The sequence below is a fragment of the Bos taurus genome, chromosome 23, assembly GCF_002263795.3.
Source record: "Bos taurus isolate L1 Dominette 01449 registration number 42190680 breed Hereford chromosome 23, ARS-UCD2.0, whole genome shotgun sequence".
Taxonomy (NCBI): domain Eukaryota; kingdom Metazoa; phylum Chordata; class Mammalia; order Artiodactyla; family Bovidae; genus Bos; species Bos taurus.
Genome location: NC_037350.1, coordinates 11,219,048 through 11,245,322, shown reverse-complemented (window position 1 = coordinate 11,245,322; position 26,275 = coordinate 11,219,048). Strand labels below are relative to the sequence as shown.

Here is a 26,275-nt window from a genome sequence, read left to right as displayed (position 1 = left end):
AGGTTCGCTTGGGCTCCGCCCCCAGCCCGCCCCCGCCAGCAAGCGGGAGTCACTGCGCCTGCGCGAGAGGAGGGCGATTGGCGGCCGGTGGCCCAGGTGAGGGTGATGTAGGCCAGGTGAGGTGGTCTAGGCCAGGTGACGGTGGTCTAGCCCAAGGTGCGGCATTTGCCCCCCCACCCCCGCCCCAGGCACTCTAATGCTCCTGTCACACCTTGACCACCCTTTGTAGAACCCTTACCCCAGTCTTAGCCTCCACAAACTGGAGTCTCTTCTCACTTTCCTTCCTTTTTAAAAATTTTGCTTTATAACTCTAAGTTATTTAAAAGTATGACCTACTATTAAACAACTTTTAACTTGTGATGTTTTAAATCAAAGTTGCTTTAAATAGCACCTCTTTTGCACCATCTCCTTTATTTTTTTTAACTTAGACTGAAAAAAAAAAAAAAAAAAAGGAAACCCTTGGCAGCATAGTGGTTAGGACTCCTCACTTTCACTGACACAGGGTAGCGCAGTTCAGTCTCTCGTTGGGGAATCAAGATCCTGCCAAGAAAAAAAAAAAATCCTGCAAGTGTAGCCGGGCGACTCACCCTTCCCCCGCCACTCTCCCCGCCCCCGCCCCCCCCCCCCCGCAAAAAAAAAAAGTATAAAAAAAACTTAGACTTTATTAGGCAAATCTATCCAGGCAGAAAGCAGTTACCTGCTGCTAAGTGTGGAAGCCAGGGGGCTGAATGCAAATAGACTTGAGAGAATTTTCTGAGGTGATAGAATTGTTCTAAAACTGGATTGTGGTATACACTGGAACATAATATCGTACATCAGTTATATTTCAATTAAAAATAAGTAAATAAGTGAAAATGAAACTGGATTGTAGTGATGAGTATAAATTTACTGCAAAATCCTTGAAGCATGCATTTCTGATGGATTTTTAAAAAAATTTTATTGATATATAGATTCACAATATTGTGTTAATTTCTGCTGCACAGCAAAGTGACTCAGTTATACATATATATTCTTTCCCATTATGATTTATCACAGGATACTGAATATAGATTCTTGTGCTATACAGTAGGACCATGTGATTTATTCTATATATAGTAGTTTGCATAGAATGCAATGGCACCCCACTTCAGTACTCTTGCCTGGAAAATCCCATGGACGCAGGAGCCTGGTGGACTGCAGTCCATGGGGTCGCACAGAGTCAGACAGGACTGAGGGACTTCACCTTCATTTTCACTTTCATGCATTGGAGAAGGAAATGGCAACCCACTCCAGTGTTCTTGCCTGGAGAATCCCAGGGATGGGGGAGCCTTGGTGGGCTGCTGTCTACAGGGTCACACAGAGTCAGACATGACTGAAGTGACTTAGCAGCAGCAGCAGCAGTAGTTTGCAGTTGCACATCCCAAACTTCTAATTTCTCTCTCTCCCTACCCTTCCCCTTTGGTAACCATAAGTTTGTTTTCTAAGTCTGTGAGTCTGTTTCTGTTTTGTAAACATTTGTGTGTTTTTTTTAGATTCCAATAAAAGTGATATCATATGGCATTTGTCTTTCTCTTTCTGACTTACTTCACTTAATATGATAATCTCTAGTTTCACCATGTTGCTGCAAATGGCATTATTTCATTCTTTTTATGCCTTGCTGTCGTTGCCAAGTCGCTTCAGTTGTGTCCGACTCTGTGCGACCCCATGGACTGCAGCCTACCAGGCTTCTCCGTCCATGGGATTCTCCAGGCAAGAACACTGGAGTGGGTTGCCATTTCCTTCTCCATTTTATGCCTTAGTAATATTCTATTGTATATATATACATCTTCTTTATCCACCAATGGATGAATTTTATGAATTATCCTCAACAAAGCTATTAATTAAAAAACAAACAACTTTAGACTCTTTCCTTTGATTCTCCAGCATAGTCTTGTAACTGCTCCCTGTAGTAACTACGTCTGTTAATAACTCAATGCCCCCTTTCGTCTTTTAATTTTTCGGTATGTGGTTAACAATTTTCTTAAATTCTGTTGGCAGAAAATATATATACTAAATAATGAATTATACAAAATGAGATAATAAATGGCTAACATTTATTGGCCTTTTATACAGTCCATGAGATTCTCATGGCAAGTATACTGGGGTGGTTTGCCTTTCTCTCCTCCAGTGGATCATATTTTGTCAGAACTCTCCTCTGGGACCTGTCCATCTTGGGTAGTCCTACACAGCATGGCTCATAGGTTCATTGAGTTATGGCAAGCCCTTTCACCATGACAAGGCAGTGAAGGAACTAGAGATCAAATTACCAACATTCTCTGGATCATAGAGAAAGCTAGGGAATTCCAGAAAAACATCTACCTCTGTTTCATCAACTACGCTAAAGCCTTTGACTGTGTGGATCATAATAAACTGTGGAAAGCTCTTAGAGAGATGGGGATACCCGACCATCTTACATGTCTCCTGAGAAACCTGTATGTGGGTCAAGAAGCAACAGTTAGAACCCTGTATGGAACAACTGATTGGTTCAAGATTGAGAAAGGAGTACAACAGGGCTGTCTGCTGTTAGCCTGTTTGTTTAATCTATACACTGAGCACATCATGAGAAATGCTGGGCTGGATGAGTTAGAAGCTGGAATCAAGATAGGTGGGAGAAACATCAACAACCTCAGATATGCAGATGATACCACTCTAATGGCAGAAAGTGAAGAGGAACTAAGGAGCCTCTTGATGATGGTGGAGGAGAGTGAAAGAGCTGGCTTACAACTAAATATTTAAAAAATGAAAATCATGGTGTCTGGCCCCATTACTTCATGGCAAATAGAGGGGGAAAAGGTGGAAGTAGTGACAGATTTCCTCTTCTTGGGTTCTAAAATCACTGTGGATAGTGACTGTAGCCATGAAATCAGAAGACATTTGCTTCTTGGCAGGAAGGCTATGACAAATCTAGACAGTGTGTTGAAAAGCAGAGACATTACTCTGCTGACAGAAGTCTGTATAGTCAAGGCTGTGGTCTTCCCAGTGGTCACATACGGTTGTGAGAACTGGACTGTAAAGAAGGCAGAATGCCAAAGATTTGATGCTTTCAAACTGTGGTGCTGGAGAAGGCTCTTGAGAGTCTCTTGGACAGCAAGGAGATCAAACCAGTCAATCTTGAGGGAAATCAGGCCCGAATACTTGTTGAAAGGACTGACTGATGCTGAAGCTGAAGCTCCAGTATTTGGGTCATCTGATGCAAACAGCCAACTCATTGGGAAAGCCCCTGATGCTGGGAAAGATTGAGAAGAAGACTGAAGATGGCATCACAGGATGAGATGGCTAAATGGCATCACTGATGCAGTGGACATGAACTTGGGCAAACTTCAGGAGATGGTGAGGGACAGGGAGGCCTGGTGTGCTGTAGTCCATGGGGTCACAAAGTGTCAGACAGGGCTGGGTGACTGAACAACAACAATAATATTTATTGAGAGCTAAGTGTCAAGTTCTAGGCCAAGCACCCTATGCACTTTATCCTGTTTGCTTCTCATAAACAATATAATGATGGTGGCTACAATTATAATTTCTACTTTAGGAATGATGAGAAAAGGGGCACAGAGAGGCTTAATAATCTTCCCAGAGTAACAAATTACATAGTGGTGGAGGCTGCCAGTTCGGGTCTATTTCCAGAAACTGGTTTCCTAACTAGGTTTCAGTCCCAGCCTGGAACATTTTGTCTGTGTGCCTTTGAGTCAGGAAAATTGGTGGGAGCTGCACCTGCACTCATGGAGATGCCTCCCTAAGCTTTGAATGAGTGTCTGTCCCCCCTTCTCATCTTAGTGTTCTGTCCCAGGAACAGCAAGTGCACCTGAAGGCCAGCCTGACATTTAGTTATCACGTCTTCTTAGGCTCTTCTTGGCTGTGACAGTTTCTTGGACTTTCCCTATTTTTGATGAATTTGACAGTTTCCAGGAATATTGGCTAGGTATTTTGTAGGCTATTTCTCACCTGGGACTTGGCTGATATTTTTCTCATGATTAGACTGGGGTAATAGGTTTTGGGGGGGATGACCACAGAGATAAGTTGCCGTTCTCATAGCACATTAAGGGTACATGCTATCAACGTGAATTATTACTATTGATGTTAATCTTGATCACCTGGCTGAGGTGGTGTTTGTCACGTTTCTCTACTGTGAAGTTACTCTTGCCTTTCTTTTCTATACCCATGTTCTTTGGAAGGAAATCATTGCAAAACCCACACATGCATTGAGTTACGCTCCACTTCCTTAAGGGCATGGTATCCACATAAATTACTTGGAATTCTTCTGCAAGAGAAATTTGTCTCTTCTCCCCTACTTATTTATCAAGTAATTTTTGACATCAGTATGAACTCATGAATACTTATTTTATACTTTGTGCTATAATCCAATACCACTTTGTTACTCAAACTGTTCCCACTTTGGCTGTTGAGAGCTCTTTCTACTGGCTACATTGGTCCTTTGGCATACTTCCATCATTGTGTTTTACTGAGCACTTGACTTCCTAGTGTGAGATGCTCTCAACCTGGTATGAGCCATTTCCCCAAGGAGTGCTGGTTCCTTTTACTGGAAAATGGTGTTAGAAACCAGGATCTAGGCGCCAGGTATGCTCATTGCTACTGGGATGTTCTTGGCTTCTAGGTTCTCTCAACTGGCAGAGCAATGAGTATATGTCCTGGGAAGCCATACATGTGAATACTAACCCTTTTATATCCATATGGGCTTCCCTGATAACTCAGTTGGTAAAGAATCTGCCTGCAATGCAGGAGACCCTGGTTCAATTCCTGGGTCAGGAAGATCCCCTGGAGAAGGGATGGGCTCCAGTATTCTTGGGCTTTCCTTGTGGCTCAGCTGGTAAAGAATCTGCCTGCAATGTGAGAGACCTGGGTAAGATCTGTGGGTTGGGAAGATCCCCCGGAGAAGGGAAAAGCTACCCACTCCAGTATTCTGGCCTGGGAACTCCATGGACTGTATAGTCCAAGGGGTCGCAAAGAGTCAGACACGACTGAGCCACTTTCACTTATATCCAAATATCAATGAATATGTATGAATGCAAGCATGTATGCTGTGTGTCTATGTAATAACATAAGTATACACATAAACATGCATATAAACATAAACATACATATATATCTCCATCTGTGAGTTAAACATGTGCATAATGATGTCTTACAATGCTAATGCATTACTGCTGGATCATTCTTGCTTACCTGTGACCTTCCACTACTCCAAAAGTGAGAAGCCTGGCTCCCACCATATGCCATCCATTTACTTAATCATCAGTTCCAGTATACATGTACAGTGGTTTCAAAATTGTAAACCCATACACCCACGGAAAACAACTTTATCAGTTACACTATACAACTTACATGCAGGTCTTTTGCCTTTAGTCTCAAAGACTTAACTCATTTCCAAAGTTACTTAGGTCAGCACCCTTTTCCCCCACCCCCTTCAGAGAGACTGTTTCATACAGTTAGATTCTTTTGCCACCATCTGCATTCTATCTGATGGAGAAGGCAATGGCAACCCACTCCAGTACTCTTGCCTGGAAAACCCCATCGATGGAGGAGCCTGGTGGGCTGCCGTCTATGGGGTCGCACAGAGTCAGACACGACTGAAGTGACTTAGCAGCAGCAGCAGCATTCTATCTGAAATCCCCGACCGCCTAAATGATTTTTTTTAATTTATGTATATTCAAAGGTTCACTCTTTTGAATGCAAAGTTCTACAGGTTTTGGCAATGTCTAGTGTCATGCATAGCATCACAGAGAATAGTTTCATCACCCTAAAAAGATCTCCCTTGTTTTATGCAGTCAACCTTCTCCCATGCCTGTGCCTTACTTGTCTTATTTAACAATGTATCACAGCCATCACTCCATAGCAGCATATGCATATAGTCCTCCTTCCCCTTTGCAGATGTGTGCTCCTCCACTGTGCGGATACACCACTGTTTATTGAACCAGTCCCTTACTGATAGACACTTGGGTTCTTTTCAGTTCTTTCACTATCACAGATGGCCTTGCAATGAATCAGTAGGTACATTTTTGAGTACCTATTACATGATTTTTGTATATTATCTTACTTGATTCTCATTTACCATCCTGCATCCATTTACCTGTGAGGAACCTGGGGCTCCTGGGTTGCCCTCGATCTCATTACCATGAGCTTCTTGAGGGGTTATGTCTTGTTTTCCATTGCATTCCTGGCATTTTTACTGAATCAATGAGTGAAACTCTACTAATAAATGGCAGCACAGGGGACTGAAGCCAGGGCTGTGAGATTGGATCTATCTAGCCCCAAAGCTGCATTCATTACAGTCCAGCAGCGGTCTCTAAGGTGGGATGTCCATATCTCAGGGAGCGCACAAGATGAGCCCATTTGCTTGTGGAAAGAATATATCAGGATATCTAATTAGGATTTTATCCTGTTCTTTTAAAAATGTCCACTTGGGGGACTTCCTGGTGGTCCAGTGGTTAAGAATCCGCCTACCAATGCAGGGGCCACAGGTTGTATCCCTGGGCTGGGAAGATCCCATAGTTATGGGGCAAGTAAACCCCTTGTGTCACAACTTCTGAGCCCACACTCTAGCCAGTGAGCCTCAACTACTGAAGCCAGTGCACCTAGGGCCTGTGCTCCGCAAAAAGAGAAGCCACCGCAATAAGAAGCTTATGCACCACAACCAAGAGTAGCTCCCTCTTGCCACAACTAGAGAAAGCTTGCACGTACAGCAACAAAGACCCAGCACAGCCAAAAATCAATAAATATTTTAAATGTCCACTTTTGTGAATACTTTTTACTTACATAAAAGAATGTAGGGAATATGTGTAGACTTTACATGAATAAGTAAATATTCATATGTCAGATTGTATGCTCAAACTTTGTTCTGATACTAAGAGTGCATGGTGAAAACACTTTGGAGTTACTGTCTTCTAAGATTTGAGGACTTTATTAACTCCACTTCTCCTGTGAAGTGAAAGTGAAAGTGGCTCAGTTGTGTCTGACTCTTTGTGACCCCAAGGACTACAGTCCATTGAATTCTCCAGGCCAGAATACTGGAGTGGGTAGCTGTTCCCTTCTCTAGGGGATCTTCCCAACCCAGGGATCAAACCCAGGTCTTTCACATTGCAGGTGGATTCTTTACCAGCTGAGCCCCGGAGGAAGCCCCAGAATACTGGAGTGGGTAGCCTATCTCTTCTCCAGAGGATCTTCCCGACCCAGGAATCAAAACACCCTACAAATCACAAGATAGTCCCCAAAATAAGAATTATCTAGTCCAAAATGTCAATAGTGGTAAGGGTAAGAAATTTTGCCTTATACTCATCCCAAGAGGGAGAAATGGAGAGAGCAAGAGAGCAGGATGCAGATAAGGAAGTAGGGTGTTATCTGTATCTGTGGATCTAACACCTGTCTCATTACGTACATCCAATTAATGCTAATTGAACAGAGCAGAAGAATGTTAGAGTTGGCAAAGGAGAGGTTTGGGGAGTGGGAAAGGAAAATGACAAGAAGAGGAAGCACAGGGCAGGAAGAAGAACGGGAAAAGGAGGGGAGAAATATGGAGAAAAAACGCAGCAGATTGTTTTCCAAGATGATTGCAACAAGATCGCCCATGCCCTGCACTTTCACAATGTGATATTGACATTCCTCACATTGCAAGATGGCATCTCTATTTCCTTCCCTTGAATCTGGTGGGTATGTGACTCCAGCAGAAGTAATGCTATGCCATCAAAGGTGATACAGCTTCCACCTGGCTTTCTGGGATGCTCTTAGAATCCAGTCAACTGTGAGGAAGTGGAGAGGTCACCTGATACGGCCACATGTACATGTTCTGGCCAATAGGCTGAGGTCCCAACTAATATGCCAGCCACAGGATTAAAGGTACCCCCTAGAGGATACCAGTCTTTGAGTCATTCTGCTGAGGCCCCAGACGTCATGGTCAGTCAGTCAGTTCAGTTAGTTCAGTCGCTCAGTCATGTTCGACTCTTTGCGACCCCATGGACTGCAGCACAACAGGCTTCCCTGTCCCTCACCAACTCCCAGAGCTTGCTCAAACTCCTTTTCATCAAGTCAGTGATGCCATTCAATCATCTCATCCTCTGTTGACCCCTTCTCCTCCTGCCTTCAATCTTGTCCAGCATCAGGGTATTTGGCCAAAGTATTGGAGTTTCAGCTTCAACATCAGTCCTTCCAATGAACATTCAGGACGGATCTTCTTTAGGATTGACTGGTTGGATCTCCTTGTAGTCCAAGGGACCCTCAAGAGTCTTCTCCAACCGCACAGTTCAAAAGCATCAATTCTTCGGTGCTCAGCTTTCTTTATAGTCCAACTCTCACATCCATGTGACTTCCCTGGTGGCTCAGATGGTAAAACGTAAGCCTGCAATGAGGGAGACCCGGGTTCGATCCTTGGGTCGGGAAGATTCCCTGGAGAAGGAAATAGCAACCCATTCCAGTACTCTTGCCTGGAAAATCCCATGGACGGAGGAACCTGGTAGGCTACAGTCCATGGGGTCGCAAAGAGTCGGACACGACTGAGCGACTTCACTTTCTTTTTTCTCACATCCATACATGACTACTGGAAAAACTATAGCCTTGACTAGACAGACCTTTGTTGGCAAAGTAATGTCTCTGCTTTTTAATAAGCTGTCTAGGTTGGTCATAGCTTTTCTTCCAAGGAGCAAGTGTCTTTAATTTCATGGCTGCAGTCACATCTGCAGTGATTTTGGAGCCCAGGAAAATAAAGTCTGTCACTGTTTCCACCATTTCTCCATCTATTGGCCATGAAGTGATGGGACCAGATGCCATGATCTTCGTTTTCTGAATGTTGAGCTTTAAGCCAACTTTTTCACTCTCCTCTTTGACTTTCATCAAGAGGCTCTTTAGTTCCTCTTCACTTTCTGCTGTAAGGGTGGTGTCATCTGCATATCTGAGGTTACTGATATTTTTCTCAGCAATCTTGATTCCAGCTTGTGCTTCATCCAGCCTGGCATTTTGCATGATGTACTCTGCATCTAAGTTAAATATGCAGGATGACAATATACAGCCTTGACATACTCCTTTCCCAATTTTGAACCAGTCTGTTGTTCCATGTCCAGTTCTAATTGTTGCTTCTTGACCTGCATACAGATTTCTCAGGAGGCAGGTAAAGGGGTCTGGTATTCCCTTCTCTTTAAGAATTTTCCAGTTTGTTGTGATCCACATAGTCAAAGGCTTTGGCATAGAGAAGCAGAAATAGATGTTTTTCTGGAACTCTCTTGCTTTTTCTATGATCCAATGGATGTTGGCAATTTGATCTCTGGTTTCTCTGCCATTTCTAAATCCAGCTTGAACATCTGGAAGTTCTTGGTTCACGTACGGTTGAAGCCTAGCTTGGTGATTTTTGAGCATTACTTTGCTAGCCTGTGAGATGAGATGATCCTAAAAGATGATGTTGTGAAAATGCTGCACTCAATATGCCAGCAAATTTGGAAAACTCAGCAGTGGCCACAGGACTGGAAAAGGTCAATTTTCATTCCAATCCCTAAGAAAGGCAATGCCAAAGAATGCTCAAACTACTGCACAATTGCACTCATCTCACACGCTAGTAAAGTAATGCTTAAAATTCTCCAAGCCAGGCTTCAGCAATACGTAAACTGTGAACTTCCAGATGTTCAAGCTGGTTTTAGAAAAGGCAGAGGAACCAGAGATCAAATTGCCAACATCCACTGGATCATCAAAAAAGCTAGAAAGTTCCAGAAAAACATCTATTTCTGCTTTATTGACTATGCCAAAGCCTTTGTGTGGATCACAACAAACTGTGGAAAATTCTGAAAGAGATGGGAATACCAGACCACCTGACCTGCCTCTTGAGAAATGTGTATGCAAGTCAGGAAGCAACAGTTAGAATTGGACATGGAACAACAGACTGGTTCCAAATAGGAAAAGGTGTACATCAAGACTGTATATTGTCACCCTGCTTATTTAACTTATATGCAGAGTACATCATGAGAAACGCTGGGTTGGATGAAGCATAAGCTGGAATCAAGATTGCTGAGAAAAATATCAGTAACCTCAGATATGCAGATGACACCACCCTTACAGCAGAAAGTGAAGAAGAACTAAAAAGCCTCTTGATGAAAGTGAAAGAGGAGAGTGAAAAAGTTGGCTTAAAGCTCAACATTCAGAAAACGAAGATCATGGCATCTGGTCCCATCACTTCATGGCCAATTGATGGAGAAATGGTGGAAACAGTGACAGACTTTATTTTCCTGGGCTCCAAAATCACTGCAGATGTGACTGCAGCCATGAAATTAAAGACACTTGCTCCTTGGAAGAAAAGCTATGACCAACCTAGACAGCTTATTAAAAAGCAGAGACATTACTTTGCCAACAAAGGTCTGTCTAGTCAAGGCTATAGGTTTTCCAGTAGTCATGTGTGGATGTGAGAGTTGGACTATAAAGAAAGCTGAGCGCCAGAGAAGTGATGCTTTTTGAACTGTGGTGCTTGAGAAGACACTTGAGGGTCCCTAGGACTGCCAGGAGATCCAACCAGTCCATCCTAAAGGAAATCAATCCTGAATGTTCATTGGAAGGACTTATGCTGAAGCTGAAACTCCAATAATTTGGTTACCTGATGCAAAGAACTGACTCACTGGAAAAGACCCTGATGCTGGGAAAGATTGAGGGCAGGAGGAGAAGGGGACAACAAAGGATGAGATGGTTGGATGGCATCACTGACTCAATGGACATGAGTTTGAGTAAACTCTGAGAGTTGGTGATGGACAGGGAGGCCTGGCATGCTGCCGTCCATGGGGTCGCAAACAGTCGGACATGACTGAGTGACTGAACTGAACTGACATGAGTGCAATTGTGTGGTAGTTCTTTGGTATTGCCTTTCTTTGGGATTGGAATGAAAACTGACCTTTTCCAGTCCTGTGGCCACTGCTGAGTTTTCCAAATTTGTTGCCATATTGAGTGCAGCACTTTAATAGCATCATCTTTTAGGATGTGAAATAGCTCAGATGGAATTCCATCACTTCCACTAGCTTTGTTCATTGTGACGCTTCCTGAGGCCCACTTGACTTTGCATTCCAGGATGTCTGGCTCCACCGTTGTGGTTATCTGGGTCATTAAGACCTTTTCTGTATAGCTCTTCTGTGTATTATTGCCACCTCTTAATATCTTCTGCTTCTGTTAGGTCCATACCACTTCTGTCCTTTATTGTGCCCATATTTGCATGAAATGTTCCCTTGCTATCTCTAATTCTCTTGAAAAGATCTCATCTTCCCCATTCTATTGTTTTCTTCTTTTTGTTTGCATTGATCACTGAGGAAGGCTTTCTTATTTCTCCTTGCTCTTCTTTGGAACTCTGCATTCAGATGGGTATATCTTTCCTTTTCTCCTTTGCCTTTAGTTCCTCTTCTTTTCTCAGCTATTTGTAAGACCTCCTGGGGCAACCATTTTGCCTTTCTTTTTCTTGGGGATAGTCTTGATCACGGCCTCCTGTACAATGTCACAAACCTCTGTCCATAGTTCTTCAGGCACTCTATCAGATCTAATTCCTTGAATCTATTTCTCATTTCCACTGTATAATCATCAGGGATTTGATTTAGGTCATACCTGAATGGTCTAGTGGTTTTCCCTACTTTCTTCAATTTCAGTCTGAATTTGGCAATAAGGAGTTCATGATCTGAGCCACAGCCTGCTCCCAGTCTTGTTTTAGACATCATGGAGTAGATTTAAACCATCCCCGCCATGCCCCATTTGAGTTCCTGACCTACAGAGTTTGTGAGCATAATCCAATGGTTGTGTTAAGCCATTTAATTTTGGCATAGTTTGTTATACAGTTTTAAAAAATTGGAACAGGAAGGGTGTGTGAGGGCTACCTTCGGAGAATTGTCTGCTTTATACAGGCTTCCCAGGTGGCACTAGTGGTAAAGAATCTGCCTGCCAATGCAGGAGATATAATAGATACAAGTTCAATCCCTGGGTCCAGAAGATCCCCTGGAGGAGGGCACGGCAACCGACTCCAGTATTCTTGCCTGGAGAAATCCATGAACAGAGCAGCCTGGCAGGCTATGGTCCATCGGGTCACAGAGAGTCAGACATGACTGAAGAGACTTACCACACACGCACTGCTTCATATACTAGTTAGGGTAATGCTTGCTGCTGTAATGTACAAACTCCAAACTTCAGTGGCTCTACACAGTAAAGGTTATTTTTTACTCAAATAATTATTCAGTGCAGTGTTTCTGATTGGTGGACAGCCTTCCATTAAATCACCCAGGAACTCCAACTACTTCTATTCTGAGGCTTCTCTATTCCCCAGGGCTTGGGTTCGTTTGCATCCAGAAAGCAAAACAGGGGAGGAAAAATGGAGAAGGCACACCTGCTTAATTGTCTTATTTCAAAAGGGACACATATTTTACTGGAGAGAACTAGTCACATGACACCATCTACATCCAAGGAAGGCTGGAAAATGTAGTCCCTGGTTAATCAGCCAGTTTCCAGAAACAGGTCAATTTTTCAATAGACTGCTACATTTAGTCACCTTGGGGATGGGGTGAACAGTGAATGCACAACTGGTTCTCCTAGACTTGGAGGAATTCAGGGTGTGACTGTTGGAGAGTTAAGGCCCCAGATGGGATGATCCAGCCTTTGTCTCTGGGGGTTGGGGGGCAGGGGTGGAGAGGTGGGGCTGACAGCTCTACATTCTCTTTAATTCTACTTTTTTCTTATTCATTTATCCTCCCATCATCTCTTCTCTGCCCATCTCCAAAATGGAAGACTCAATGCTGAAAAAATCAAGGGAAGATGTCTTTTATTTTTGAAAGGGAACTTTTTAGAAAACCCGAAGTAGGCGAGGAGGGGGAAAGGCACCATCTGCTTAGGATGGCTTGTTTATTAAGTGCTATTTTATGTAAACATGGGGTTTCAAGTATAGAGTTACATGTCTGAAACCTTTAATCAAGTTTATTATATTTTGGAAGTACTCAGGAGTCATTGAATTTATTATATTCTGCAGTTATCTGTAATCAGTAATTAGGGTGGATGATTTGGAGGTACTTGAAATTAGTATTGTAGGAAACAAACTTCTTCCTTTTTTGTTTGGGCCCTGGCTGTTTCTTTAAGCATCTACAAACTGGTTCAAATATTTATTACCCATCTGATTCTATTTAAGGGGAGTGAGGAGGTAGGAAAGAGAGAAGGAAAGAAGGCAGTGAGAATCAGGTATCAATAATTACTGCCTTGTTTTCCTCTCATTGCAGAGTTGGCTTCAGAGTGTTTATTTTTAGAAGTAATACATGGTATCAAGCATCTAATATAAAATCAGGCCTGGGGTGACTTGCCGTTGAATCAAATCACTGTAAGTTGGCTACTCTGGGACTACAAAAATCACGAAGACTCGTAACTTAGTGTGCCTTTGTCCAGGGTTGAGGAAAGGGGTGAGAGTGGGGCTGTTCATCATTTGCAGAAGCTTGAGTTCTACAAACCAAGGTAATAATGCAATTTTCATCACATGTTTTTGGACTCATAAATTTATTGCACTATCAGCTCTAGTATTTATTATTCAGGACTTATTGAAATGTGGTTACATTTATTACAGCTAGTAGCAGCCTTCTCTATTTCCATAATATATGGAGTTGTGTTTTTCAAACAGGTTAACACTCAGTAATGAATCTTTTAAAACTAAGTATTAAAAAAAACTAAAGATCATGGCATCCAGCCCCATTACTTCATGGCAAGTATAGGGGGAAAAGATGGACATAGTGACAGATTTCCTCTTTTTGGACTCTAAAATCACTGTGGATGGTGACTGCAGCCATGAAATCAGAAGATGATTGCTTCTTGGCAGGAAAGCTATGACAAACCTAGACAGTGTGTTGAAAAGTAAAGACATTACTCTGCCGACAAAGATCCATATAGTCAAGGCTATGGTCTTCCCAGTGGTCATGTGTGGTTGTGAGAGCTGGACCGCAAAGAAGGCAGAGCGCCAAAGAATTCATGCCTTTGAACTGTGGTGCTGGAGAAGACTCCTGTCCCTTGGACAGCAAGATCAAACCAGTCAATCTTGAGGGAAATCAACTCTGGATACTCATTGGAAGGACTGATGCTGAAGCTCCAGTATTTTGGTCATCTGATGCGAACAGCTGACTCACTGGAAAAGTCCTTGAGGCTGGGAAAGATTGAGGGCAGAAGGAGAAAAGGGCATCAGAGGATGAGATGGCTGGATGGCATCACATGACGGACATGAACTTGGGCAAACTTCGGGAGATGGTGAGAGACAGGGAGGCCTGGTGTGCTGCAGTCCATGGGGTTTCAAGGAGTCAGACCGGACTAGGTGACTGAACAACAAAGACTCTTGACCACTATTTTTGAAAAATGGAATACAATAGAACAGGTCAGAGGCCATCACAAATAGTGAGGGCAGGTGCTGTTTGTGAGATGTTGCTCATATTTGTGTATGTATCTATATGGGTCTTAATGTAAAATGTGTTGTCGGTTTTTTTTTTTTCACTACAGGTTGGAAGGGTTTTTGGTTCTGGACAAGATGGAATAAGCCCACTGTAGTCTCTCTGCCAACAGTTACAACTAAATATTCTGGACAAAGTACAACTACCTGATAACTGTGCAAAGTAAACAAGCAAGCAAATTGGGGAGCTTGGAGAAGCTATCTGTATTGGGTGTCTCAAAATTTTTTTCCTTTTTTCTTTCACAGCTTTGACCAGAGAGTAGGCCCTCTGTAGGGGAGTTCACAGTAGCAGAGTCAGCAAAAACTTCAAGAGAAACATACAAGAAAACAACTCTTGTTTCTTCTACTCTTCTCACAGCTTTACTTCTGACACCAGACGTGTGTGGGGTTTTTTTCCACACCAACCATTTCTCTTAACTGTCCAGACACCAACTGGGTGTCCTGCAGTTCGGTTCGGACACTAACTACCTGGAGTTAATGCAGACCTCAAAGATTCAGGGCTTATTCCCACAAGGTTGTCCGTTTCAGATGCCAGTCACACGTCTCAGGATACCATCTTTACTTCTGAATAACTAGCTACCAATCAGGGGTTCCCATAACCCACCTCTTCCTCAGGTTTGATAATTTGCTATATCAGAAATTCAAGAAAACAGAACTCAAGGAAACACTTACTTACCTTTACTGGTTTATTATAAAGTAACAGCCAGATGAAGAGGTACATAAATGGAAGTCTGGAAAGAAGGGAGCTGAATGGAGCAATTTCTGTCCCTGTGAAGTTGGGGAGCACCACTCTACCAGCACATGGATGTGTTCAACTGGAATTTCTCTGATCCTCTTTGGTAAGGATTTTTTATGAAGGCTTTATCACATAGGCATAGTGAAAGTGAAAGTGAAGTCGCTCAGTAGTGCCTGGCTCTTTGCGACCCCATGGACTGCAGCCTACCAGGCTCCTCTGTCCATGGGATTTTCCAGGCAAGAATACTGGAGTCGGTTGCCATTTCCTTCTCCAGGGGATCTTCCCGACCAGGGCTCGAACCCAGGTCCCCCACATTGCAGGCAGACGCTTTAACCTCTGAGCCATCATAATTGATCATTAATTCAATCCCCAGTCTTCCTCTCTTCCCCAGAGGATGGGTGGTGAGGCTGAAAGTTTCCAAGCTTCTAATCATGATATAACCTTTCTTGTGACCAGGCCCCCATCCTGAATCTATTCAGAAGCCCACCAAGAGTCACCTCATTAGAACAAAAGATGCTCTTACCACTCAGGAAATCCCAAGGGATTTAGGAGATCTGCATCAGAAACTAGGAGGTCAAGATCAAATGTCAGGAAAAAAGATAATCCTAACACCCCTTGTTGTTTTTGGGTTGCTAAGTCATGCCTGACTCATTGAGACCCAATGGACTATAGCCTTCCAGACTCCTCAGTCCTCTACTATCTCACAGAGTTAGCTCAAATTCACGTCCATTGAGTCAGTGATGCTATCCAATAACCATCTCATCCTCTGTCATCCCCTTCTCCTTTCGCCTTCAATCTTTCCCAGCATCAGGGTATTTTCCAACGAATCAGCTCATCAGGTAGCCAAAGTATTGGAGATTCAGCTTCAGCATCAGTCCTTCCAATGAATATTCAGGGTTGATTCCCTTTAGGATTGACTGGTTTGATCTTCTTGCTGTCTAAGGGACTCCCAAGAGTCTTCTCCAGCAACACAGTTCGAAAGGATCAATTCTTTGGGTTCAGTCTTCTTTACGGTTCAACTTTCACATCCATAAACGACTAGTGGAAAAACCATAGCCTTGACTATACACACCCCTATCTCTCAAAAAATTAAATGACTTTAGGAGCTCTGTGGCAGGAACCGGAGGCAGAGACCAAATACTTATTTCTTTCACAAACCCTGTCTCTCTGACCAGACTTGGGAAAAGGGTCGTTCCAAGTCAGAATTCTCATTAAAACTTCTCTCTCTCTCTCCTGGACCGGCCCCAAGGGTGGCCCTCAATTCTGGAGCAGTGGTGGCAGCAGTGTGGGCAGCTGACATTTACAGAGAAACACTGTCATTCTGGTTAACGGACTGGGAAACGAAGCCTTGGTGAGCCGAAGAGGACAGGGAGAGTCCCAGAGAGGGGCCAGCTAGAGAAGGGGGCTCCCCTAATTCTGTGTGTGAACTGGCACAACTTTTGCATCATCAGAAGAAATCCTAAACAGCCGAGCAAAGCGTCTGAAAAACTGAAATGACACTGGAACGACAGCCCACAGAAACAGAGACAGAACTTGCAGTTTGAACTTAACTGGATTGATTGCCTGCTAAAACAAAACAAAATCAACGTTTTCTAGAGCAGGGGTCAGCACACTGTTTCCATAAAGGGACAGATATTACATAGTTTAGGCTTTGTGAATCATACAGTCTATCACAACTACTCAACTCTGCTGTTGCTATGCCAAAGCAGCAATAGGTAATGTAAATAAACAGGCAGGGTTGTGTTCCAACAAAACTTTACTTATAAAAACAGGAGGATGGAACTCCCTTGTGGTCCAGTGATTAGGACTCTGCATTTTTCACCAGGTTTAATCCCTGGTCTGAGAACTAAGATTTCAAAAGCCTCACAGTGCAGCCAAAAATAATAAAGAACAAAACAGGAAGAGAGCTGGATTTTTAATAAGACCCAGAGTCTCATTCAGTAGCTCAGCGGTAAAGAATCCGCCTGCAATGCAGGAGACGTGGGTTCAGTCTCTGGGTTGGGAAGATCCCCTGGAGAAGGAAATGGCAACCACTTCAGTATTCTTGCCTGGGAAACCCCATGGACAGAATCTGGCAGGCAAGGAATTAGACACGACTTAGTGACTAATGACAATAACAGAGTCTCATACACGGTACTCAAAATGTCCAGGATACAATCCAAAATTGCTCAACATAAAAAAAAATTAAGAAATGAATTATGAAATGAAATGAATTCTGAAATGATTGGGTTCATGAATTTGGGTTTTAGAACCCAAAACCACAATATCTGAAATTAATATTCACTGTATGGGTTTAATAGCAGAATGGAGGTGACATAAGAGGAGTCAATGAACTTGAAGAAGAGAAACTATCCAGTCTGAAGAACAGAAAGGTGGAAAAAAAGATTAAAAGAGGGAGGCTGGCGTGCTGCGATTCATGGGGTCGCAAAGAGTCAGACACAATTGATCAACTGAACTGAAATGAACTGAATGAATAAGAGTATTAGGGACTGTGGGTCCAACATTCTTTAGAATCCCAGGGGATGAGTAAGAGATTGGTGCAGGAAAAAAAAAAAATTAAGATGTAGCTGAAAGATTCTCAATTTTGGTGAAAGATAAGATTACAGATTCTTGGGACTTCCTTGGAGGTCCAGTGGTTAAGACTCTGTGCTTCCACTACAGGGGGCACAGGTTCAATCCCTGATCAGGGAACTAAATGCTACATGGTGTGGCAAAAATTAGAAAAAATTAGAAATTAGTCACCTCATTAGAACTAAAAGAGGTACAGATTCAAGAAATTCAGTGAATCCCAAACAGGATAAATGCCAGCCAAACAAATAAACCCTCCAAAAACCAAAGAAACAAAATGACCCAGTCAGACACATAATTAAACCCAAAGGAAAGAAAAAATATCTTAAAAGCACTCTCAGAAACAAAACAATATGGTGGTTCCTCAGATAATTAAAAACAGAATTACTATATGATCTGTCAATTCTACTTCTGGGTATATACCCCAAATAATTGAAAGCAGGGTATCAAAGAGATATTTATATACTCATATTCATAGCAGAATATTCACAATAGCCACACACACAAAAAAGGAAGCCAACTGGTGATGAATGGAAAAACAAAATATATGCATGTAATGGACTACTCAGCCTTGAAAAGGGAAGTCTAACATATGCTCAGAGAAGGCAATGGCACCTCACTCCAGTACTCTTGCCTGGAAAATCCCATGGAGGGAGGAGCCTGGTGGACTGCAGTCCATGGGGTCACTAAGATTCGGACATGACTGAGCGACTTCACTTTCACTTTTCACTTCCATGCACTGGAGAAGGAAACGGCAACCCACTCCAGTGTTCTTGCCTGGAGAATCCCAGAGACGGGGGAGCCTGGTGGGCTGCCGTCTATGGGGTCACACAGAGTCGGACACGACTGAAGCAACTTAGTAGCAGCAGCAGCAGCAGCAACATATGCTACAACATGAATGAACCTTGAGGACCTTATGTTAAGTCAAATAAGCCAGTCACAAAGAGACAAGTACCATATGATTCTACTTATATGATGCACCTAAAGTGGTCAAATTCATAGAGACAGAAAGTAGAATGGTGGTTTCTAGGGGCTGGGCAGAGGGGGAAATATGGAGCTATTAATAAGTTTCAGGTCAAGATGAAAAGTGTTCTGGAGATGGATGGTGGTGATGATTGTACAACAGTGTGAATATACTTAACACTACAATACACACACATACATACACACACACCCCTGGAGAAGGAAATGGCAACCCACTCCAGTATTCTTGCCTGGGAAATCCCATGGACAGAGGAGCCTAGTGGGTTACAGTCCACGGGGTTGCAAAGAGTTAGACAGGACTTAGTGACTAAACAACACCACTACTATATATATATAGCCATGCGCGTGGTTTGTAGGATCTTAATTCCCTGAGCAGGGATTGAACCCAGGTCCTGGCAGTTTTAACTGCTAGACTGCCAGCTCATTCCCCAGAAACGATTAAGATGGCAAATTTTATAATATGTGTATGCACCTTTTACTACAATTAAAAAAAAAAAAACCAATCTGATAAAAAATTATTTAGATATAGAACAATGATTTCAATTGCTATGGATCTCTCATCAGAAACTGTGATGTGAGAAGTGAGAAGACAGTGGGACATCATTAAAGTGCTGAAAGAAAATAACTATATCTAGAGAGAACAAATTCAGGAATGAAAGCAAAATAAAGTCAATTTTCAGATGAAGGAAAACTAAGAGGACTACACACTTCCTCTAAGAGAAGTGCTCAAGGGAGTTTTTCAGGCTGAAGGGAAATAATAGCAGAGGGAAACTTGGAACAGAAGCAATCAAGGAAGAACATAAATGTAAATATCTCCTCTTAAGTTCTTTAAAATATGTGTAACTATTAAAAGCAAAAATTGTAACAGTGTCTGGTAAGGTTTTCAATGTATCCTGACATAATTTACATAACAACTCTAACATAAAAGGGGAAGAATATATGGTTGAGAGGCATCTACATTTTACTCGAAGTGATAAAATATTAACTGTAGGGAGTTAGTGTATTATAATCCTGAGAGCAATGTCTTAACAAACAGAGATATAACCAAAAGTGAATAGACATATTACAGTGAAATACTAAAAAATATTCAAATAACCCAAAAGTGGCAGGAAAGGGGAGAGACAGAAACAAAAGACAAAGAGAACAAACAGAAAACAATAAAATGATAGATCTTAAAGCCAACCCCATCGATATCGTTTGTAAATGGCCCAAATGCATCAAATCAAGAGACTGTCAGAGTACACTGGAGATCAAGGCCCAACTACATCCTGTCTTTAAGAATCCCACATTAAATACAGGCTAAAGGGATGGAGAAGGATGGAGACCAGTGGCTTGAAGAGAAGGTCTGGGTTCTCCTGTCTCGGACAGCTAGGTGGGGTAGGACAGGTATGTTAGGGTCATTACAGAGACAGGCTTGGTATCCTCAGAGCAAGTAGCGGGGTCTCAGGGTCTGGCTTCCAGATTCCCCACCTCCAGCTATCAGTTCAAGAGGGGACTTTCACATTCATCACTCAGAAGCCACAGCTCACAGATCACCTGCTGAATCAAAATCAACATGGATTCTCCTTGCTTCTAAGAATTCTAATTCAGCCTTTGCCAAAATAAGGAGATGCTCTGATAGGCTCTAGCTGCAGCTATCCTGGCAAGTTGGCACAGGCTCGGAAGAGTGTGGTCACTTACAACATGCTGGATGTTCTCTGATCCTGTGTGAATCTCACCTTTTTCATCGTGAGTCTAATAAATTGACTTCTTGGCGTCTGCAGCAGCTTTCAAATGGTCTCCAACCAGGAAGGGAGAACTGGAAGTCCTGAGGAGAGGTATGAAGGGCTCAGTTACTGGGCCTTAGGTTCTGACTCCAATCCTTGAAGCTTTACAAAGCAGTATCTGACGTGCGAAGTCCAATCCAAGACAAGCCAAACCCTCAACATGAGATTCACGCCTCTAGGAGCAACAAGGTGACTAGCTGAGGAATCTGTGCCACTCTCCTCCCCTCATGGATGAATAAAAACAGAAATAGGGCCTAGTTAAGTGGAACGGTAGAGGTTCTGATCGCAGAAAGAACAGATAGACTGCAGGTCAGAGAATGCCAAGATTCGAGTGAAAAGTTTTCACCAATTTCCTAACCATGATTAAACATATTTCAGAAAACGCTTAACTTTCTACATCAATGAAAAACAGAATTCTTGAATGAAGCCAAGTCTAGGTCAGTTATTTTCTCTACCAGCCTCAGGAACAATGAATGACCTCAGTCCAAATAATATCATATAGAAATACCGTCCACATTTTATGAAAAAAGTTAAATTCTAAGTCTGAGCATGAACAATCACTTGAGTTTCAGTCAGATCCATCCCCTATACCCATATGCTTATCAGAAAGTCTGGTCTCCATTTTCACAAGTTCTTATTGTAAATAATGCCATCTGTTCTTCCCTTCCTCCGTGGTTTCGAATCCTGATTCTGAGCCAGGCATACAGTCTCCTGGAATAGACTAATCCCCCAACCTCAGGACTAAGTCCTAGCCTGTGAGTTGCAAGAGGAGATATTATGGAGTGGCCTTCAGGAACCTTATATAAAATACTGCTCACACATTTCCCTGCACTTTTTCTTGTCTCCTTTCTTTAATCCATCTTGTTGCTTGGAAAATGGATATAGTAGCTGGAGTGCTAGCTACCACCTTGGCCAAGAAGACCTGGAGGAGTCCAGGTTCCTAAAGACTTTGTGAAACAGACTCATCTTACCAGCCCTGAGTTGCCTACTTTTGGACACTTGTGGTAGCGAGAAGTAAATCCCCATGCTGTGTGAACCCAGCTGTTGTTTTTGGTTTCTGTTACGTGTAGCTGAATTTGATCCTAATGTAGCTCCTAATGACTGAAACCAAGAAACACTCTCCAACGAATCCTAGGGAGATGTTCTTGGTGGAGAAATTACCATTCCAGTCCATTCTTTGTAGAAGAAAAATGCAGTCAGCTGCCTTTCTTAAGACATTTCACAGTAAGGTTACCAAGAGAAAAACTAACTACCACCACCAAAACCTCAAAAAAACCCAACCCAAACAAAATAACCCCAAACCAAAACCTAAGTGAAGGGCCAGGCTGTGGAAGGCCTGTCCTCTAGTTCTTGCTCTTGATGACCCCTCCTTGGCCTTGGCCTGGGTGGGTTTTCCTCTGTGAACAATGAGGGTGTTGAACTAGATGTCTCCAGGCTTTCATCTAGTGCTGAACTTCCCGTCCATTTTCTAACCTCCATTAGACTATATACTCCTTTTTGCATAAATGAAATAAACCTCAAGTGCTTTTCACAGTGCTTTGCACACGGCAAGGTGCCCTATACACATGAGCAATGAAGAATCACGAATCACGTGACTTGTTTGTGTCCACAGTATCTGCACAGAGGAGGTGCTCGCAAGTGTTTACCAACATCCTCTGAGGCTGCCTCCCGTCCTCCTGTCGATCCTGTGCCTGCCCTACAGAAAGCTCGTCCCCCATACTTACAGGCATCAGCACGAAGAGCCCGAGAAAAGGAGACTTTAGGTTCGGGGTTACGCAAATCCATGGCAGAAAAATCAGCAGTGGAGGAGGAAATACACTATTTATTTACAGTTCTTTCACTTTATCCACAATTTCCCATACAAACATAAAAACTAAAAAAATAAAACCACCACTTGGGAACACAAGTGTCTTTCTTTAATTAGTCCGGTCGAGGGAGGACCACAGCCCTCTCACTCTGTGAAGGAGGCTATTGAGGCACACGGACGGGGAGCAGGAGAGGGCTGGAAAGAATGCCTGAGAAACGGCTCCCGGTGAGAAATGTAAGATGCCGGCGCCGTGGGCGCCACTGGGAGACTCAGGGCCTCCCCGACAGGGGACAGCACCCGGCTTCCCCAGAGGGTGCCGGCTGCCTGCCGCCTCCCCCTCCACCTCTTCACTGCTGAACACCCGGCATCCAACACAGGTCAACCGTCTGGTGAGCTGCGTGGGGTGTGATGGTGACAGTGGAGGGGACAACAAATGCCTCTCTCTGGGAAGAGCCCCAGGGCCCAGGAACACACAGGAAACCCCTCTCCCTTGGCACTGACAGTCAGTCACAGCTTATCTTGAATACCATGCTGCCTTGTAAAAAACGTGAAAACCAAAGCCCTCCCCCAATCCCAGGGGAAAGGCAGGGGGCCAGAAACCTGCAGAGGGGCTTCTGCCTCTGCAGCCCTGTCCCTGGGGGCGGGGGGAGCAGCTGCGGTGAAGGAAGGGGAGCTCTGACTGCTGAAGACGGGGAAGGAACAGGGCAAATGCGCCACGGGGGCCTGGGCCTGGGGGGCGTGAGGCGGGGAGGAAAAACTCGGAGACACTGATGCTCATCAGAGCAGCTCCAGCTGTCGGCTGTGCTCACTCTGGCCGACGCCCGTTCACTTCCCTCACAGGAGGCGCGCCTAGGAACCAACCTGGAGGCGCCACCTGCCTGGCAACTTCATCTGTGCTAGTGACCTAGATTGCTTTCACATGTTGATGCACGTTATAAATATAAAAATCATATCTGCTACAAAGAAGACATATTTATACATCTTTACCCATATACATAATAACACAATTTACACATAATAATATCTTGGAGTGGGTCATCACGAAAAAAGTTGGGGGGTTCGGAGAGGTGATAAGCCCCTTTTCCCTCCCCTGACCTGATCCTTCTCAAGGGATGCGTGTATACTTGGTCACTGGGGCCCTTCCCAGCTGGCTGTTTGACAGGGCTGGTCCAGACACATTTGGACATTCGGACGTGTAACTAAATGCTGATGGGTGTGTACACCTACATACACACACAGACGCAGGCACACGTACAGACATCTGTGTGAGAAAAGGAAAAATAAAATTCCTAGCCCTTGGGTGTAGGTCTCTCCCCAGAGTTATAAGCATCAGTGCCTCCTCTGAGAATAAAGCTCCTAGGAAGTTGCCCCTCACTGGCTCAGACTTGGGCAGAAGGGGAAGGGCTAGGAGTTGGGGGTAGAGGGGAGGGGACAGGAGTCTTTTGAAAACATAAGGCATTTTTGACCTATGATCAAATCAAACTGTCACAAAAAAAGCAACGGTGTCAGTTGGGGCTGGGAGGCAAGAGACAGCCAGTCCATGTAGGGCAATGTGAGTTGAGACACTGAGCCTTCCCCTTCTTCCCTCCGGTTTCTCTTAAAGGGGCAGACAACCCTGTACCTCCTTTTCTGTCCTCTCCCAGAGCTGAGCCCATCCACGTTTCATGGAATACTGATAGCGGTCCAGGAGACCCGTCCAGAGACATGGAGTGGTGGACAGGCACGCCAGAAAGTTAAGACCTGGGCGGCGGATGTGAGCTTTTTACAGCAGGAGTGGTTCCTGGCCGGAGTCCACGGCTCGCACAGTGGCCACAGTGATCAGATTGCCATCAGAGATGGGGGGCGGTCTGGGTCCCCCTGGAGAGACAGCACCTATCGGCGGTAGTGATTGGGGGCGTCGGCGAACATGTACTTGAGTCTATAGGCCTCGGCGAGGAGCAGCCCAATCTCTTCGTTGCCCCAGTGTATCGTAGGTAGGTTTTGCAGCAGCATGAGGAGACCCTGGAATGCAAGAAAGGACTTTTATCATTTGATCACCTCGGGACTACTGACCAAGGGACCCGAAGGCCGTGGAATGGAGCCCCTCCTGGGTCACACATCCCCAGGGTCTGGCCTCCCTCCTCCCATGCGGCACACGGCCCTTGGCCCTAGTTCTCCTTCAGGAAGCCTTGAAAAGCCTCTGCTGAGTCTCTGATCCACTAACACCTGCCTCTTTAGAAATATTATAAATAGAGAATGACAACAATAAATGAGCATCTTTAAAGGAGAAAAATAATCACTCATCCAAATATACCTCTCTTAATTTCAAAGTATTCCTGTCTTTTTTTCACATGCACATTTCTTAAATAGCTATAATCATAATTATGATTTTACATGCTTTTTAATCATCCTTTTTTACTGTAATTTTTGTGTTTTTCTGCACAGCCTTCAAAAAATGATTATTCTCAATGTTAGTACTCCATCCTGTGGCTATACTCTAATTTACTAAAACAGTTCCCTTTTATTAGATACTTCATTTATTTCCTTTAAGGAAAAAAAAAAAAAACCTTCATGGGGAAGACTGCTACGAACCTTTTTGCATTGGACAGTCTTTCTCCTAATCCCAATGTTTGCTTGTTAATCACTGTATTTATCCTCTGCTCTGTTCCCTAAAGACTGTCCTCAACCTACCTGTCCAGCTTATTTCCCACTACTCCCAAGGTCTAAGCCTCATCCAGCCGGGTCCACTTGAGCCACATTTACCTGTGCCTCCAGGGTTTAATTTAGGTTGTTCCTCTTGCTTGGAACACCTCCTCTTTTGCTCCTCTACCTATCTAAATCCTATTGAGTTTTCAAAGCCCAGCTCCCTCAATCAGCTCCACGGAGATGGCCTATTACAGAGGATATTAGAATAAAGAGTGAATGTGAAATCTTAGGTTATCTCTATAATTTAGTTACCCTTGCCTTTGCTGCCACTTTGTGTTCTTTCTCCAACTCTCTTTCTGAACTGGATCTTATTTTTCTGATTATAAAAGAAACAGCGGCAAGACAAAACCCAGAAAGAGACTGACAGATTTGATACAGTTTTGAAACCTCATTATATCAAGGCACAAAAACAAGGTTAAAATACAAGAAAACTGACTACAGGAAAATACTGATAACACTTTTAAAAGACAAAAGGTTAACATCTACAATAAAAAGGAAGTACCTACAAATCAGTAAGAAGAAAAGGAAAACCACTAAATGGAAAAAAAAAAGCGGGTGCAAACAGGTAATGTACAAGATGCCAGAGGCCCATCAACACGCTGTAACCCTGCCGCTGGCCGATGCGTGCCCGCTAGCAATGTCTCATAGTTCTTAGTGAAGAGGTCTTGCGTATCTTTTACAACATTTCTTCCTTTAGTAACAGAAGTTGAGCTGGGCACAGAGATACACGGGAACATCACTGCTGTGTATGGCCAGTATGATAAGTTCTGGCCAATCTGGGGGGGCAGTGTGACTCCTGGGTTCTGCCCTAAACTACTCCTCCCCTTCCTAGAAAATGGTGATGAATGGAGGAGTTTGAAGCAGTCATCTTAGACCCTAAGAATAAAGCTGTGTGTTGAAGACGGCAGAACGAGAGAGAAGAAATCTGAGTCCTTGCCACCCTGGGGCCACGTTAGCCCTGGACTCTTACACTCAGCCTCTTCATGGAAGAGAAGCAAACAACTACTTTGTTTTAAGCCACTGTTATTCTCTGGCCTTGGTTTCAGGAGACAAGTTTATATCATCTTAACAAACTCAGGCCACATCTGTCAAAAACCAGAGATGCAGGGACTTCCCTGGCAGCTCAGTGATTAGACTCAGTGCTTACACTTCCAGGGCCTGGGTTCCAGCCCTGGTTGGGGAACTAAGATCCTGTAAGCTGCACAGTGTGGCCAAAAAAAAAAACCCCAAAAACCCCAACCAAACAATACCCCTCTCCCACAAAACAGAACAAAAAAACAAAGGGGAAA

The 26,275-nt window shown here is 43.6% G+C and overlaps 1 protein-coding gene and 1 long non-coding RNA gene across 3 annotated transcripts in view; one reads left to right on the top strand and one right to left on the bottom strand.

The window, feature by feature from the left end:
• The first annotated feature begins 16 nt into the window (after nucleotides 1-16).
• Nucleotides 17-22,198, top strand: LOC132343603 (uncharacterized). The gene is made up of 3 exons (XR_009492520.1): nucleotides 17-96; nucleotides 14,687-15,279; nucleotides 22,107-22,198. It is a non-coding gene; the product is annotated as an uncharacterized lncRNA (long non-coding RNA).
• Nucleotides 22,199-22,296: 98 nt separating this feature from the next.
• Nucleotides 22,297-26,275, bottom strand: part of TBC1D22B (TBC1 domain family member 22B) — a 74,402-nt gene continuing 70,423 nt past the window's right edge. Inside the window, exon 14 of one of the 2 annotated variants that reach the window (XM_024983725.2) lies at nucleotides 22,297-24,302. In XM_024983725.2, coding sequence (XP_024839493.1) covers nucleotides 24,174-24,302 — 129 coding nt within the window. In that variant the 3' untranslated portion in view covers nucleotides 22,297-24,173. The remainder of the gene's footprint in view (nucleotides 24,303-26,275) is intronic. The other variant, NM_001099148.1, reaches the window with a different exon arrangement.